The sequence below is a fragment of the Hemiscyllium ocellatum genome, chromosome 39, assembly GCF_020745735.1.
Source record: "Hemiscyllium ocellatum isolate sHemOce1 chromosome 39, sHemOce1.pat.X.cur, whole genome shotgun sequence".
Taxonomy (NCBI): domain Eukaryota; kingdom Metazoa; phylum Chordata; class Chondrichthyes; order Orectolobiformes; family Hemiscylliidae; genus Hemiscyllium; species Hemiscyllium ocellatum.
This window is the reverse complement of record NC_083439.1, coordinates 19,787,827-19,806,635: the sequence shown is the minus strand read 5'-3', so window position 1 is coordinate 19,806,635 and position 18,809 is coordinate 19,787,827. Positions and strand designations below refer to the sequence as shown.

General features: G+C 41.6%; 1 protein-coding gene across 1 annotated transcript in view; it reads right to left on the bottom strand.

Annotated features, from left to right (window-relative positions):
- LOC132834133 (NAD(P) transhydrogenase, mitochondrial-like) overlaps positions 1–17,484 on the bottom strand; it is a 69,937-nt gene extending 52,453 nt beyond the window's left edge. Inside the window, exons 1-2 of the mRNA XM_060852764.1 lie at positions 17,346–17,484; positions 10,257–10,444 (exon numbers count right to left, since the gene is read on the bottom strand). Of these exons, the coding sequence (XP_060708747.1) occupies positions 10,257–10,395 (139 nt within the window). The 5' untranslated portion in view covers positions 10,396–10,444; positions 17,346–17,484. The remainder of the gene's footprint in view (positions 1–10,256; positions 10,445–17,345) is intronic.
- Positions 17,485–18,809: the final 1,325 nt, after the last annotated feature.

The window sequence follows — 18,809 nt, the reverse complement described above, 5'->3', positions numbered from 1 at the left end:
CGGGTTTTCTGTAGGCAGGAGGAGGGTCCATCATATACAGGGAGGCTTTCTGACCAAAGAGGCTGGCACACAGAAGCCAAACAACTCCAGCATCATGTAGAGCATGAGCTTCACTGAGGTGCAAGTGTGTGGATGGGCCTCCTCATTTGGGATCAGAAAACTGGGGATAAAGCAAATATGATAAGGAGTGAGTTTGGACTCAATGACAGGCTCAGGCAAAAACAAAGAGAAAGAGGGATGTCATGGTGTCTCCTGATCTAAAAGCTGTTGAACCATTTGTGCCACACAAATCCCTAGCAATGACCATCTTGAATAAAAGACAAATCCAACCACTGCCCGTTGACATTCGATGGTGCTACCAGCACTGAATCCCCCACTATCAACATCCAGGGGGTTACCATTGACAATAAACTCAACTGGATCCATCACATAAACACTGCAAGAGCAGGTCAGAGACCACAAATACTGCAGCCAGTCAGTCAATGACTCCCCAATGCCTGTCCACCATTGACAATGCAGAAGTCAGGAGTGTGATGGAATACTCCTCACATACCTGGGTGCAGCTCCAATAACATTCAAGAAGCTTGACGCCATCCAGGAGAAAGCAAATGCTTGTTTGGCATCATATCCAGAAGCATCCATTCCCTCCACCATCAATGCTCAGTGCCAGCAGTGGGGACTATCTACAAGATGCACTGCAGAAATCCACCAAAGATGCTTGGACATCACCTTCCAAACCCATGACTACTTCCATTCAATGGATAAAGGCAGCAGATACATGGAACACCAGCTGCAAGTTCCCTTTTAAACCACTCACCACCCTGACTTGGAATTATATTGCTGTTCCTTCATTGTCCCTGGGACAAAATCCTAGAATTCTCTCCCTAAGGGCATTGTGGGTCAATCTACAGCAGGTGGACTGAAGTAGTTCAAGAAGGCAGCTCACCACTACCTTCACAAGGGCAACTAGGGATGGGCAACAATGCTGGCCACAAGTAAATAAGTAACAGCTAAATAGAAGGGTTAACAATGAAATATTAGTTACAATCCAACATGGGAACATTAGATAAATGGTTTATAATACACTTGGTAATGCTTTTGTTAAACATACCCTCAATTCAGAATGAGCGCACACATCCTGGTTAACAAACTATAGAAACACTAACTCAGCATAATATTTTAGATAATGACAAAGTCAGTAACACATTTAAATAGTCTTGAATCATCCAAACCTACAATCAGCACATATCCAAGAATTTGCTTCTAAGTTAGTCATTTGCTTGTAGCTTTTCTCCCTCTCAGTATTTTAAACTGTAGCATCTCACAAGGTCCATTATTTTACTCTACAGATTATTGACAAAAGTCTAAAGATGATGAAAAATCTGTCTATGCCTATCCTGCGCCTGGCAGGACATCACTCAAGTGGGAGTCAGGCGTTGTGTGCATCTGGAAGGAAGGAGTCTCCTCCACCTGAATTTTTAAACGACTCACCAGTTCACAAGCTGCTGGTTCAAAGGTCACTGTCACATCAAGTCAACCTGAGCGAGGTGAAGGATCTGCTTCAGCCAGAGGGGCTCAACCTCTCTTCAGCAAGACCTGAAAGAGCTCTGGGCTGCCCATTTGCATTTGTAAAAATAACAAATGCTTATTTTAAATGACTATCCCAGAGACCTGCATGGTATTTGATATTTTTGCAGATGTCATCGAGATGTAGGATGCAGTCCTGGAAAATCTACTATTTTTGTCGTTGTTTTCCTCCCTGAAATCTAACGTAATGATGACTAATGTCTGCTCTGAAGAATGCTATAATCTTAAAATAATATTGCCAACTGCTAAAATCTGCACCTAGTATCAGTATACTTTGCTTTTACTGCTCTATTTCTAGTATCTCAACTTATAGATTCCATTATTCTTTAACTAATGATTTTATTTTGGTTACTTTTTACTGCATTTGTTGCCTTCTAACATTTTCAACACCTTTCTTGGTGCTCAATGATTTGTTGCTGATTATTTTAAATGAATGAGACTCAGCAACTGGCACTGGTGGTTACATAATCAAACCAGTTAGTTTCAAAACCTCGAAAGATCATGTGAAATCAGGCAATGTCCCAGACGGGGTGTTACCGACAGCCCTGGCCACCATGGGTTACTGGCCAGTGACACAGAGGAGACCGGTCAAGTCCTAGAATGTGTTGTCCAGAACAATGAGGCTAATCTCTGGGGAACAGACTCTGTAGGGTAAATCTGACTGGCTTTAACTCCAAGTGAAGATCCCTTCAGATACATGAGGAGCACAACACGATAGAGGAAGTAAACTGGAATAAATTATTTCAGATAAAGCAGGGCCATGGGACATGGAAGCCAATTGGTTTGCAGGTGCAATAAAAACAATTTCAGGACAGGTGTCTGGATGTATGGTATTTCTTTACTCAGGTGCCAAGTTGTGATCAGTTGTGGTGTGTTATCAGGACAAGAAATTCAAATGGCTGTTTGGGCTGGTACAATGGCTCAGTGGTTAGCACTGCTGCCTCGCAGCACTAGGGACCTGGGTTCAATTCCAGCCTTGGGTGACTGTTTGTGTTGAGTTTGTACGTTCTTCCTGTGACTACATGGGTTTTCTCCAGTTTCCTCCCACAGTCCAAAGATGTGCAGGTGGGTTGGATTGGCCATGGGAAATTATCCTTAATGTCCAAGGATGTGTTGGTTTAGGTGGATTAGCCATGGGAATTGCAGGGTTAAAGCAATAGGCCAGGGGGCTGAGTCTGGGAGAGATGCTCTTTGGAGAGTCGGTGTGGACTTGTTGGGCTGAATGGCCTGTTTCCACACTGTATGGATTCTATCAAAAAAAAAGAATGGGTTTGGTTCAGAAATGCATTATTGTAACAGGAAAGTTAGGAAAACGTCCTCGAAAGCCAGATCAAATGGGCTTCTTTTATCTTAAAATCATTCAGACTTTGTTTCCTGTAAGGTTTTTGAACTTATAACTGGAAGGATCATCTGTTATTTGGTAACTTCTCAAAGTAGGCCCAGTTAAGATTGTTCCATGAAGTGGAGGAGTGCAACGTGTGAGCATAGAAACATATTGTATCATCTGGTCCCTCCAATCTTTTTAATAAAGCAACAGAAAATGATCAATTACAATGCTAATTTATTCTTCCTCAACAGGCATGCTTGCTGTAGCATAAATAAAAGGTCACCCAGGGGTTTGTGAAGATATAAATAACCAAGATATCAGATAACATTACCCATAGAGCTGAAGTTAAATGGTCTTAATAGTGTTCCATTATTTTTCCACAGAATTACACAGTCAATTACATTGTCTTACTGCAGTACCTCTCACTGCTCAGCTACCCTCGTTTGGTTCCTCTCTCACTTATTCAAACCTACTCTGAAGATGCTCAGGTATGTTTCTCTTTCTGCTCCCACACCATTAATTCTGAAGCAGAGCTAAAAATGTGTTGCTGGAAAAGCGCAGCAGGTCAGGCAGCATCCAAGGAACAGGAAATTTGACGTTTCGGGCATAAGCCCTTCTTCCTGAAGGGCTTATGCCCGAAACATTGAATTTCCTGTTCCTTGGATGCTGCCTGACCTGCTGCGCTTTTCCAGCAACACATTTTCAGCTCTGATCTCCAGCATCTGCCGACCTCACTTTCTCCATTAATTCTGAAGCACCTAAGGTTCTGTCACTGGACTTCCTCCCCTAATACTTGCTGTTTCGCAATAGCATTAACTGCAAATGGTGTGTCACTGCCCACGTATCCAGCGGTGAATCCTAACCTGATCTCTCCTGCATCACCAAGTGGTCAGGTTGATCATTTGCTATCCACTCTTGCAAAGGTCTGCAGGCAGGATCAGTAGGATGACCAAAGTGATTATCTCAGGGATGTCACCACAAATCTCTGGGTCTGAGCCACAGGCTTCACATCCCACCCAAATCACACTCACAGGCTCAGATTCTTTGCAAAAGACACTCTACTCAACCCTGAATCAGCTTCTGGTGCCAGCACAAAATCTGTAACATTGCCAAAATCTTTAATAATGTCTGTCATACCCAGATTCAATCTTTCAAATAATCTCACGGTGTGTCTTCCATTCCTTACCGTCTGTAATCATTGGCTCCTGTAAAACCAAGCTGTACAGTCTCCACACAAACTAATCTCCAGATCTGAAGAAGACTTATATTAAACTCAAAATGTTAACTTTGTTTCGCTCATCCCAGATGCTGTCAAACCTGTTGAATTTCTCCAGCATTTTCTGTGTTTGTTTCAGATTTCTAGTGTTTGCGGTAGTTTGATTTTATTTTCCTTGACTAAGGTTTGGGTTACAACTCCTAACATCTGTTTCTTAACTTGGAGTTCATTCTGCAATGTCTCAGATGCTTAAGGCGTAAGCACCTTGAAATGCTTTTCCATTGTAACAGAACGACAGAATTGCAAGTTGCTATTACAGCTGAGAATCAAGTAAGATTTAAGATCACATATAGGTCAGACTGGTTAAGGAAGGTTCATTTATAACTATTTTCGCTTGGGGTAAATCCATAAATTACCAGATTTATCATTTCTCTTGGGGTTTTGGGGTGGGGGGTGGTGTCACTGGCAAGGCCTAACCTAGTTGTACTTGGGGACACAGTGCTCTGATACAATGAAATGACGTGGGGACATTTCAGAAAACTGACATGGAACTTTGTTTAACAATGTCATTGCCTTTAATCACTGCTCTTCCTGCCTACAGGGCTTTAATGAATCCATTGTATTTGTAATAACAATCCAAAAACTTAACAGACACTTTTGTCTTCAAGTTTTCTTTATTTCTGTTTTTTAAAATATGAATTCAAATTCTCAAACTGCCCTGGTGGAATTTGATCATTTGTTCACCATATCATTAATCAAGATCTCTGGATTAATTTTTCAGTAACTGTACTTCTAGTGTCCTGATATTTTAGGGATTACCATGATGGAGTTTGTACTCTACTTTCGGGACCAAATTCATAGCTGTAAAAACAATTATATGGCTACAGGAGCAGATTCATACTTTTATATTGTTGGACTTCTAACCAGATACTGAGGAGTTCAAATTCCACTCTAACTGACGTTTGATTGTACTGATCAAAACTTGCAATGCTTGCCAAATTACATCGCTAAATGTAGTAGCGTCAAACTCCATGGCAGAAGGTCAGAAAGACTGGAAACCCAGTATGTTTGCTTGCAGCGAATCTCCCTTCAATCGATTTTGGAGTGACATTGATGGTCATTGTTTCGCTGCCAGCAACAAAACCAAACAAATTCTAGATGACCGCAATTGGAATGGAGACAAAGGTTATAAATAATACTTAATTATTAATTAACAAATTTAATCACCTGAATTACAATAGCATTACATTCCAAACCTTCTCCTTAGGTTTTCCCAGATGTTGATTTACCTGGTCCATATCCCACATTCTTTAAAGTTTTTCTTTTTATGGTGCAGGGTTGTTAATTCTAAATCATCAATACTTAAATGACAATGCATCAAAGGTGTGAGTGAGATGACATCTCTTTTTCATAAAACCTTAAGTTATCTCAGGAACGTGACCTGAAAGTAGTTCTGGGATTTACCCTGTTAGGTGTTTTCTACAGGCCTCCTAATAGTCCTAGAGAAGTAGAGGATAATATTGCGAGGATGATTCAGGAAAAGAGTGAAGGTAGCAGGGTGGTTGTTATGGGGGACTTTAACTTCCCAGATATTGACTGGGAGAGCTATAGCTCGAGTTCATTAGATGGGTCGGTGTTTGTACAATGTGTGCAGGAGGGTTTCCTGACACAATATGTCGACAGGCCAACAAGAGGGGAGGCTATATTGGATTTGGTTCTAGGTAATGAACCAGGCCAGGTGTTAGACTTGGAGGTAGGTGAGCACTTCGGGGACAGTGACCACAACTCGGTGACTTTTACTTTAGTGATGGAGAGGGATAATCGTGCGCCGCAGGGCAAGAGCTATAGCTGGGGGCAGGGAAATTATGATGCAGTGAGGCATGACTTAGGATGTGTGGATTGGAAAAACAGGCTTCAAGAGAAGAACACTAATGAGATGTGGGGATTGTTCAAGGAGCAGCTACTGCGTGTCCTCGATAGGTATGTACCAGTCAGGCATGGTGTAAAGGGCCTTGTGAGGCAGCCGTGGTTTAGTAAGGAATTGGAGTCCCTTGTGAAAGGGAAGAAGGCGGCATATGTAAAGATGAGGCGTGAAGGTTCAGTAGGGGCGATTGAGAGTTATAAGGTAGCCAGGAAGGAGCTAAAGAGGGAGCTAAGAGAAGCGAGAAGGGGACATGAAAAGTCTTTAGCTGGTAGGATTAGGGAAAACCCAAAGGCTTTCTATAGGTATGTCAAGAATAAAAGGATGACTAGGGTAGGTATCGGTCCAGTCAAGGATAGTAGTGGGAAGTTGTGTGTGGAGGCGGAGGAGATTGGAGAGACATTAAATCAGTACTTTTCATCAGTATTCACTCAGGAACAGGACACTGTTGCTGATGTGAATATGGAATCACAAATAATTAGAATGGATGCCCTGGAAATATGCAGGGAAGAGGTTTTGGGAATATTGGAAAGGATGAATATAGATAAGTCTCCTGGGCCTGATGGCATTTACCCCAGGATCCTATGGGAAGCTAGGGAGGAGATAGCAGAGCCATTGGCCTGGATTTTTATGTCGTCATTGTCAACGGGAATAGTACCAGAGGACTGGAGGATAGCGAATGTGGTCCCATTGTTCAAGAAAGGGAGTAGGGATAGCCCTAGTAACTATAGGCCAGTGAGTCTGACTTCAGTGGTGGGCAAAGTCTTAGAGAGAATGGTAAGGGATAAGATTTATGAACATCTGGGTAGGAATAACGTGATCAGGGATAGCCAGCATGGTTTTGTGAAGGGCAGGTCGTGCCTCACAAACCTTATTGAGTTCTTTGAGAAGGTGACTAAGGAAGTGGATGAGGGTAAAGCAGTAGATGTTGTGTATATGGATTTTAGTAAGGCGTTCGATAAGGTTCCCCATGGTAGGCTAATGCTAAAACTTCGGAGGTATGGCATTGAGGATACATTAGAGGTTTGGATTAGGAACTGGCTGGCTGGAAGGAGACAGAGGGTAGTAGTTGATGGATTATGTTCATCTTGGAGCGCAGTTACTAGCGGTGTACCACAAGGATCTGTTTTGGGACCATTGCTTTTTGTTATCTTTATAAATGATCTAGAGGAAGGACTTGAAAGCTGGGTAAGCAAGTTTGCGGATGACACAAAAGTCGGTGGAGTTGTGGATAGTGAGGAAGGAAGTGGTAGGTTACAGCGGGATATAGATAAGTTGCAGAGCTGGGCGGAAATGTGGCAAATGGAATTCAATGTAGCTAAGTGCGAAGTCGTTCACTTTGGTAGGAATAACAAGATGATGGATTACTGGGCTAATGGTAGGCTACTTGGTAGTGTGGATGAGCAGAGGGATCTTGGTGTCTATGTACACAGATCTCTGAAAGTTGCCACCCAGGTAAATAGTGCTGTGAGGAAGGCATATGGTGTACTGGGCTTTATTGGTAGAGGAATTGAGTTCCGGAGTCCTGAGGTCATGTTGCAGTTGTATAAGACTCTGGTGAGGCCTCATCTGGAGTATTGTGTGCAGTTTTGGTCGCCATACTATAGGAAGGATGTGGAAGCTTTAGAACGAGTGCAGAGGAGGTTTACCAGGATGTTGCCTGGAATGGTAGGAAAATCTTATGAGGAAAGGCTGAGGCACTTGGGGCTGTTCTCATTGGAGAAGAGAAGGTTTAGGGGAGATCTGATAGAAGTGTATAAGATGATTAGGGGTTTAGATAGGGTAGATACTAAGAACCTTTTACCACTAATGGAGTCAGGTGTTACTAGGGGACATAGCTTTAAATTAAGGGGTGGTAGGTATAGGACAGATGTTAGGGGTAGATTCTTCACACAGCGGGTTGTGAGTTCATGGAATGCCCTGCCTGTATCAGTGGTGAACTCTCCTTCTTTATGGTCATTTAAGCGGGCATTGGATAGGCATTTGGAAGTTATTGGGCTAGTATAGGTTAGGTAGGATTCGGTCGGCGCAACATCGAGGGCCGAAGGGCCTGTACTGCGCTGTATCCTTCTATGTTCTATGTTCTATATTAATCAAAACCTGCATCCCCATTCTAAGTGATAAGAGACTAAACAGCAATCTAGGTTTGTTCAATACTTCGCATCAGTTGTATGACACTTTGATCTTTTACTATAAATTCTGTGTCCTATGATCCTGCCCCATTATCTAACTGATGTAGGTGCAGCGCTCTGAAAGTCGGACTTCCAAATAAACCTGTTGGACTACAACCTGGTGTTGTGAGATTTGTAACTTTGTCCACCCCAGTCCCACACCGGCACCTCCACATTATGCAAGTCAAGCAAAAGCTCTTCACCTTTATTTCCAGTTTTAAAAAATATGTATTCACAGAACATGTGCATCACCGACGGTATTTATTGCCCAATCCTAACTGTCCTCAAGAAAGTGGTGGTGAGCTGCCCTCTTGAGCCAATACAGTCCAGATGCTGTAGGGAGACCTGAAATACCATTAGGGAGAGAATTCAAGAATTTTGTCCTGACAATACTGAAGGAACAATAATACATTTCCAAGGCAAGGTAGTGAGTAGCTTCGAGGCGATCTTACAGGACACAGAATTTATAGTAAAAGATCAAAGTGTCATACAACTGATGCGAAGTATTGAACAAACCTAGATTGCTGTTTAGTCTCTTATCACTTAGAATGGTGATGTTCCCAAGTATCTGCTGCCCTTGGCCTTCTAGATTGAAGTTGTATGGATAGTTAATTGGTAAAGGAATGAACTTAAAGTAAAAAATGATTTAATAAAGTATGATATTAATACTCAACTTGCTTTAAGACTGATATTGTGAGAGACAGTACTGCTTAATTATCTTTAGGACAGATTAAAGTTTATAAGAGTTTAACATGTATTGGATGCCTGGAACTTCCCTGAACAACCTGCATGCAAAAATGAACTGTACAATAAGTGCAGCTTTTTTTAAACTGGATGTTTAAGGAATGTAAATACTTTATATCATAGTTGCAAGTTAATAACTATATTGGGATTTCTACCAGAATGTTAAACTACAGTGAGACACTATTCTGTAAATTGAAACATTGTATCCACTTAAGTATCATTTGGGAAGCAGAGAGGGGATAGGTTGATTATGAGTTTTCATGTTGGGCATGGAATTCTTCAAGACATTGGCAATTCTTAACAGTTTTAGAAAATAAACATTATTTCATTAGAAACAGAGGAAGGAGGACTATGGGGAGAAAGGCAACCTGTCACATGCCCCGAAGATTGGCAATAGTATCAATGGGTCTTAATTTTGCTTCTAGCAACGAGCTGCATCAGACACAGTAAGACGAATGCTTGTATACTGTAAAGTTCCTTGGTTCTATAGGGAAAATCAACTAACTCTGGCACAAGTGCATTAAACAATGTGTTGAAATTGCAATCCGTCCTGGAACAAAGATGTGCACAAGTTCTATACAAACATTATATACAACACGCAACAACACTTTTTGCTGCACATATGCTGGTTTCACATATCACTCCTTTAATTGGCAGGGATGCAGTCTCAAGTTCTAGTAAACAGTTGCTGGGAACTGTGCCCAACACAGGCCTAGGAAAGGTTAGCCAGTTAGTCAGACCTGCTGTAAAGTGAATTACTTTCCTTGTAGAACTAAAAAAAAAGTCATAACATGTACAAAAATATGACAATTGGACTTAAAGAATGCAATTGTCCTTTGACATTATGCAAGCTAGACTTAAAGGTGGTTAAATTACATTCACTTTTATTTGACATTTACAACATTGATTATATGTAACTACAACCAGAAAGCAATGTGGAAACTTCATGTTCATAAAAAAAATCCTATTCATGTCTTTACATTAAAATGAAATCAAGCTGATTCTGCACTTCAGTTACCGATGCAAAAGGCATACATAATCACAATTCTCTACATCCATCAGCCAACTGTATCTATACTAATTGTTCTGTGCAAGCAAAGCTCTGTGTTCGTCATGAGTTTGGACAAATAGAATGGGGTGGAATGTGGTATAGATCATGAACAAGGCAAGTTAACAAAATACCACTGATGGTTAAAGATAGCAAAACAGTTCTTATAAGCAACTTGCCCCTCTTGTTTAACTGAAAAGAGCTACAGTAACAAGCCACTTGCAAAATGATTATAAAGTTACCTTTAATTGCTTGTTGGTTCCACAAAACCCGATAAGTTTTAAAATAACGTTTGCAGGGTGTTTGTTTAATCGTAACAGCTGGTACGCTGTGGAACAGTGGTAAAGTGCAGCACGTCACACCACGGAATAAACTGGCCATGATGAGCAGAGGGCTTAGGATTGTTGTGCTGTGTTAATGTTGAGCCACTCTAGAGGGAAACAGAAAAAAGAAAACAGAGGATGTGGATAACAGGAAAGTCAGCATTTCAATAAAACCTGCCATTAAATGGACACTGTATTCCTTATGATCTTACATCATCACAACACTTCTACCAATGGTACAGTGCCTCAAAATCAGCCATCTCAGGACTAAGGCCTTGCCAAATTTCTGATCCCATTAGCTTCAAAAAAAGAGAGAAAAAAAAAGGAACTTTAATTTATTCACTTCATTTCATTACTTCAATTATGTCTTCAGAAGAAAAGAACATGATAGCGAAGTTTGAAAACAAATGATATGCTAAGATTGAAAGAGTCAGAATGGTCAAGCAAAACAGGCCAAGCTTGTGTGGGTCAGCTCAAGGGTTTATGAAGCACAGGTGAAGACCAGTACATGAAGAAAAGAACTAATCCAAAATGTCAATACATTAATCCAGCACTAGATGAAATGTAGCAGTAAATTTTATTTATTTAATCATAATTAAAATTGATGCATGACAGCCTACAGAGATGCCCAACATTTGGGCAATTCCAATTTTCAAACAGCTGATTTGAAAGACAGCAGCTCAGGTGAAGCCATTATAACATGGATTGTCAAAGCATTAGCTGGTGTAAACAGGCATTTTATTTGATTAAAAAGTTCAGGATTCCTTAACTGAAAGGTTATTATGCTAAGTTCTAATGGTCCAGGGTGAATTAAGTCAATGAAGATTAGAGGTTGTAATTCTGCTGTAGGTAAAAATTGGTAAAATTTGCCAAACCCATCCCAGGGCTACAAAGGTGGAGCAGGAAAATTGACGTTTCGGGCAAAGATGAAGGACTTTTGCCTGAAGTGTTGATTTCCTGCTCCTCGGATGCTGCCTGATCTGCTGTGCTTTTCCAACACCACTCTAATCTTGACTATCTGATCCCCAGCATCTGCTGTCCTCACTTTTGCCTACAAAGGTGGAGCACCTATTCTCCATACTTTGCACCTTTCAAACAGATCACCTCACTGAGGATGTAGGATCAATGAATTCCCCACTTCGTATGCCGATAAATCACTAAATGATTGAAATGCACACAAAAGTGATCCTGATAAATAAGTAAACTTGAACATGCAAAATAAAAGAATTGATCCTATCAGTTGTGAGGCTAATTGTGCAATGCATAAGCAATAAAATACCTTCTGACACTTAAGTACTTGGATGGGAGATTTCAAAAGCAGGAAAAGTGACCTATTTGTTAACAAACAAAATACATATCATGTGTTGATCTGATTCTGGTCGAGTGTGTTACTTAACAATTACATTTCCAAGGCTAATTGGTTTTGTGCATCTATTAATCCCACCACTATTCAGCACCCTTCGTGATCATAATGAAACCAAAAAAATTTGTTCATATCTATTACTTCAGAGCTGCTTTAAACAACGTCCACTACTGGTCCTTGGATCCTTGCTGATGCTTCAATTGTCTTGGTTGAAGTTTCTGTCATTATATTCTACGGTCACTCCTTATAGTGGACAATAAGTAAGTCCTCCACTTACTTATTGTCCACTATCCTCCTTCACACTTACAACTTTAAGTTCCTGCCCAATCCCTCTTTGCCCCTGTTTCACCCTGAACAATGCATTACAATTAACTCCATTCCCTGTCTGATCTGTAAAATAATAAATATTTATTTAAAATATGCTGTAGTTTGGATAGATTAAGGCCTGCAAATCTTTTCCAGTTAATCATGTAAGTAACAACAATTGATGTTGTACTGCATTATTTATTCTGGGTTTTATAGTTCTACAGACAACTTCAGTTATAGATAGCAAAAATGAAACAACTGTGGCCTTCATCAGTATATCAACAGCTTTTCTATTTCTAAACACTTGCTCTTGAAAATATAATTCATGTGGAAACTTTATACGGTAAAATGTTCCAGGAATTGAACTATAATAATTAGACTTTTGATACATTGTTATCCAAATCTAATATCTGTGAAAAATCTGAGGAACCCAACGGAACAATAACATACAAAACCTGGTTACAAATCACACAACACCAGGTTATCGTCCAACAGGTTTAATTGGAAGCACTGGCTTTCGGAGTGCCGCTCCTTCATAACCACCTGGTGAAGGAACGGTGCTCCGAAAGCTGGTGCTTTCAATTAAACCTGTTGGACTATAACCTGATGTGTGATTTGTAACTGTGTACACTCCAGTCCAACACCAGCATCTCCAAATCATACAATACCTGCTAATGAAGTTGAGGTGTGAAGGTGGAAGAGAACAACTGATCAAGTTTATTCTACCATGTTGACAGCATTGGCACCCAGGTGTAGTTTTTAAGTAAGTTTGAAGAATGAACTCTTATTGACAACTATAAAAGATTCCATGCAACATTCATTAGTCTGTTCTTGGAGTAGTTCTTCCTAAATTTATGGATGTGACTAATTTCAATGTACTGTACTCGAGAATGTTTCCTAGATTAGAAATAAATTGTTAAATACTTAGCAGTAAGTGTAGGTAAAGATGGTAGATGAAATATCAATTTAACAGGGTGTTATAGTGACAACTTTTCACTAGAAATATGTCCTGTAGTTATTCAGGTTCAAGGGTGATGGATAAACATTCTGCTACTTCAGAGCCTCCAAAAGCTGGAGGAATGACTGACTGCTTTCCCAGAATGAATTCAAAGCACCCAGGCACAGAACTGCAATGCACTGGATGAATCTCATGTACATATTTCTTAAAACAAGTTTGATTGTTACTACACATTATGCTAACTGTAAGAATGTACAGTACCTCAGAAAGGATCAATCACAAAGGCTTACAATCATATAGCATTGGTTTCAAGCAAGAAATGAAATGGCTAAAAAAAAATGCAGAAATGTCTCCGCATACACTGGTTGTGACTAACAAGATGGGAATTTGAAAATTTACAGATGAAGCTAAGAGTTTAAATTGCCAACAAGAGTTATTATATTTGCACAATTTGAACTATAAATTTAATCCAAGTTTAATACTCTGTCATGAAAGCTTCATCACAACACAGGAACATTTGGATCTATCTGTCTGAGGTTAGAGGGTCAGCTCGATAAGACCATAAGACATAGGAGTGGAAGTAAGGCCATTCCGTCCAGAGTCCACTCCGCCATTCAATCATGGCTGATGGGCATTTCAATTCCACTTACCAGCATTCTCCCCGTAGCCCTTAATTCCTTGTGACATCAAGAATTTATCCATCTCTGCCTTGAAGACATTTAGCATCCCGGCCTCCACTGCACTCTGCGGCAATGAATTCCACAGGCTCACCACTCTCTGGCTGAAGAAATGTCTCCGCATTTCTGTTCTGAATTGACCCCCTCTAATTCTAAGGCGGTGTCCACGGGTCCTAGTCTCCTCGCCTAACGGAAACAATTTCCTAGCGTCCACCCTTTCCAAGCCATGTATTATCTTGTACGTTTCTATTAAGTCTCCCCTTAATCTTCTAAACTCCAATAAATACAATCCCAGGATCCTCAGCCGTTTCTCGTATGTTAGACCTACCATTCCAGGGATCATCCGTGTGAATCTCTGCTGGACACACTCCAGTGCCAGTATGTCCCTCCTGAGGTGTGGGGACCAAAAATGGACAGTACTCCAAATGGGGCCTAACCAGAGCTTTATAAAGTCTCAGTAGCACAACAGGGCTTTTAGATTCCAACCATCTTGGAGATAAATGACAACATTGCATTCGCTTTCTTAATCACGGACTCAACCTGCAAGTTTACCTTTAGAGAATCCTTGACTAGCACTCCCAGATCCCTTTGTACTTTGGCTTTACAAATTCTCACCGTTTAGAAAGTAGTCTACGCTTTTATTCTTTTTTCCAAAGTGCAAGACCTCGCATTTGCTCACGTTGAATTCCATCAGCCATTTCCTGGACCACTCTCCCAAACTGTCTAGATCCTTCTGTAGCCTCCCCACTTCCTCAGTACTACCTGCCTGTCCACCTAACTTTGTATCATCGGCAAACTTCACTAGAATGCCCCCAGTCCCTTCATCCAGATCATTAATATATAACGTGAACAGCTGCGGCCCCAACACTCAAACCTGCGGGACACCACTTGTCACCGGCTGCCATTCCAAAAAAGAACCTTTAATCCCAACTATCTGCCTTCTGTCAGACTGCCAATCCTCAATCCATACCAGTAGCTCACCTCGAACACCATGGGCCCTCACCTGCTCAGCAGCCTCCCGTGTGGCACCTCATCAAAGGCCTTTTGGAGGTCAAGATAGACCACATCCACTGGGTTTCCCTGATCTAACCTACTTGTCACCTCTTCAAAGAATTCCAACAGGTTTGTCAGGCACAACCTCCCCTTACTAAATCCATGTTGATTTGTTCTAATCAGACTCTGCTCTTCCAAGAATTTAGAAACCTCATCCTTAATGATGGATTCTAGAATTTTACCAACAACCGAGGTTAGGCTAATTGGCCGATAATTTTCCATCTTTTGTCTTGATCCTTTCTTGAACAAGAGGGTAACAACAGTGATCTTCCAATCATCTGGGGCTTTCCCTGACTCCAGTGACTTTTGAAAGATCTCAACCAATGCATCCACTATTTCCTCAGCCACCTCTCTCAGACTTTAGCATGTATCCCATCGGGGCCAGGCGATTTATCAATTTTAAAACCTTTTAGCTTTTCTAGCACTTTCTCTTTTGTAATGGCAACCATACTCCACTCAGCCCCAACTCCCTTTAATTGTTGGGATATTACTCATGTCTTCCACTGTGAAGACTGACACAAAGTACTTGTTAAGTTCTCCTGCTATTTCCTTATCTCCCATCACTAGGCTTCCAGCATCAGTTTGAAGTGGTCTAATGTCTATTTTTGCTTGTCATTTGTTTCTTATGTATTGAAAGAAACTTTTACTATCATTTCTAATATTACTGGCTAGCCTACCTTCATATTTGATCCTCTCCTTTCTTATTACTCTCTTTGTTATCCTCTGTTTGTTTTTGTAGCCTTCCCAATCTTCTGATTTCCCACTGCTCTTGGCCACTTTATAGGATCTCGCTTTTTCTTTAATACATTTCCTGACTTCCTTTGTCAGCCATGGCTGCCTAATCCCTCCCCGGATAATCTTTCTTTTCTTGGGGATGAACCTCTGTTAAGTGTCATCAATTATACCCACAAACTCCTGCCATTTTTGCTCTATTGTCTTCCCCGCTAGGCTCTGCTTCCAGTCTATTTTTATCAGTTCCTCTCCTCATACCCTCATAATTACCTTTATTTAACTGGAACACCATTACATCCAATTTTGCCTTCTCTCTTTCAAACTGCAGACTGAACTCTACTATATTATGATCGCTGCTTCCTAAGTGTTCCCTTACTTTAAGATCTTTTATAAAGTCTGGTTCATTACATAGCACTAGGTCCAGAATAGCCTGCTCCCTTGTGGGCTCCATGACAAGCTGTTCCAAAAAGCCATCCTATAAGCATTCCATGAATTCCTTTTCTTTGGATCCACTGGCAAAATTATTTACCCAGTCCACATGCATTGTGAATTCTCTCATGATCACCATGACCTTGCCTTTCTGACATGCCTTCTCTATTTCCCGGTACAGGGGACCCCCCTGTAACCATGTCTCTGTGATGCCTACCACATCATAATCATTCACTATGATCTGTGCCATTAGTTCATCTGCTTTGTTATGAATGCTACGAGCATCCAGGTAAAATGCCTTAATGCTAACTTTATCATTAGAGATATTGGAAGTAATAAGGTGTCCTCAGTTATCCTTTCTTTTTGCTGCATTCCCAGTCTCCCTCGAGTTTAAATCCGCCTGCACATAAGCTATCCTGTTGCTTATCTTTCCATTTAACTCCATATTCCCTGTCGCTTTTACTTTCCCTTCCCCTCTAGTCCACGCAATTATTTTATTATGAACTTTACACCATACACCTCCACCACTCGATCATGTTCTGTAAGAAATCATCCTTCTTTGATCTCTCACCTAAATAAGAATGAAAAAGGGAAAAAAACCGCTATTCAATTCCAATCCTTCTTCTCATGAGATGTCAATCTAGTTTCCCCCAATGGTGTCAAGATTTCAAATTGAAAATCCCTTTTTTTCTGGGAATCTGTTAGTATCCCTTATCATACAAGAAATGTCTTACATTAATAAATTCCAGACTGGATTCTCAATCTGTGCTGAATATATGGATGAAAATCTAATCAGATGTTCTTCAAGTGCATGAATAAATCAGCGTCTTCCAGCTGTACAGCTTTACAAATGATCATTATATAATTCAGGCGTTGCTAGGGAGTTTGAGTTACTATGAACTGAGCAGACTAAAACTGGGTCACCATGCACAGTTCTGGTCAAACAAGCGACTAATGGCAATGGACGACAATGACACCAAAAGGACAGAGAGAAGGGCAAATGGACATTTTTTTTCAAGAGAAAAAAAAGCAAGTAGTAACTGTCCATTCTTATTCCACGTGTCCAAATTTAAAAAAAATCTGACACAGGACTGCAAATCCTGTGACCAAGGCGCTGTTGAGCTCTGCGGTGAGCGAGAGAAATGTATAAAAATGTAGAATGACAGAGGGGGCCTCGTATTGAAAGAAAACAAAGAAAGACCGGGCCAAAGCAACGGAGGGACTGCGAGCATCCAAATCTGATCCTCTTGCGAAAACGAAGGTGCAAGAGGCGATTGCTCCCACCGCTCGCCTCAAGATGGGAAGTGATTTTTGATGGAAAACTACTCAATAACCTTCAGGTACCCCCCAGTTGGAGCCTGATCCCGCCATTGGTAGCAGCTGGGGCCGGTCTTTCTCTCTCTCACTCACACATAAACACACTCAAAACATTACAAATCCACCCGAATCTGCATATTTTTTGTTACAAAAATTAGTAAATGCACCCCCACCTGAAGCTGAGGCGGACGGTGGACGGTGGATCTGCAAAGTCCCCCTCGCCCGGCAGCCGGGACAGAAAGGGAGGGATTACTCTCTCCCTGTGACCTTCATTCACGTCAGACGCCGTTCACCGCTTTTTCTTTTCCCCTTAAATAAACCCTCATGTGATTCTGGTGCAGGAAGAAGGTTTGACTGGGTGGCGGAAACGAGCTCTGCGGTCAAAGGGGGTTGGGGAAGAGATTTCAGAAGCTGGGAGACCACTCGCAGCCCCTTCACAGTGATTAATAAATCCCCCCAAGGGCATACAATCTCACACAAATACTGCACAGTGACTGGGTCCCATGTTCATTCCTGGTTTCTCCCTGGCTGGCTTTCACGTCGCTGCTCTCGCTTCTCAATGTCAAAGACGGCATGATGGGAGAACACTTTATATATATATATGGCAAGTCGAAACAGCATCAGGAGATCAGACAGTGTCAGCGGAGAAAGAAACAATGTTGATTTGTCCTACTCCCCAAGTGTAGAGGGTTTTGTAGGGGGTGAGGTCTACAGCGATACTGGTAGAGCCGTCTTCCTATCATAGAATTATAAAAGTGCAGCAGTTTAATAACTACACAAAGGCCGGTGTCCTACCACCAAGGCAGTCTTTATTTAAACGTGCCTAGTACATGACACCAACCCTGGTTAGTTTAAAGCCAACTCCTAGAGGCAACAGAACCCCTCTGTTTGTTTCTTTTAGTTTATTAACCAGTACAAATTACAGGAGAAAGTGAGGTCTGCAGATGCTGGAGATCAGAGCTGAAAATGTGTTGCTGGAAAAGCCCAGCAGGTCAGGTAGCATCCAAGGAGCAGGAGATTCGACGTTTCGGGCATAAGCCCTTCTTCAGGAACCTGAAGAAGGGCTTATGCCCAAAACGTCGATTCTCCTGCTCCTTGGATACTGCCTGACCTGCTGCGCTTTTTTCCAGCAACACATTTTCAGTACAAATTACAAACGGTTAACATGTACAGGAACACGACAGCTGGAGGAAGAGTGCCTCATCTTCTGCCTTGGAACCCCCCAACCACAAGGGATGAACTCAGGTTTCTCCAGTTTCCTCACTTCCCCTCCCCCCACCTTGTCTCAGTCCCAATCTTCGAACTCAGCACCACCTTCCTAACCTGCAATCTTCTTCCTGACCTCTCCGCCCCCACCCCCACTCCCACTCAGGCCTATCACCCTCACCTTGACCTCCTTCCACCTATCGCATTTCCAAAGTCCCTCCTCCCTACTTTTTATCTTATCCTGCTGGACACACTTTCCTCATTCCTGAAGAAGGGCTCATGCCCGAAACGTCGATTCTCCTGCTCCATGGATGCTGCCTGACCCGCTGCGCTTTTCCAGCAACACATTTTCAGCTTCATGTACAGGAAAGAGGCAGCAAAGCCAGACCCCAAATCACACCATTCAACCAGTTTTCAGGGAAATGAAGACA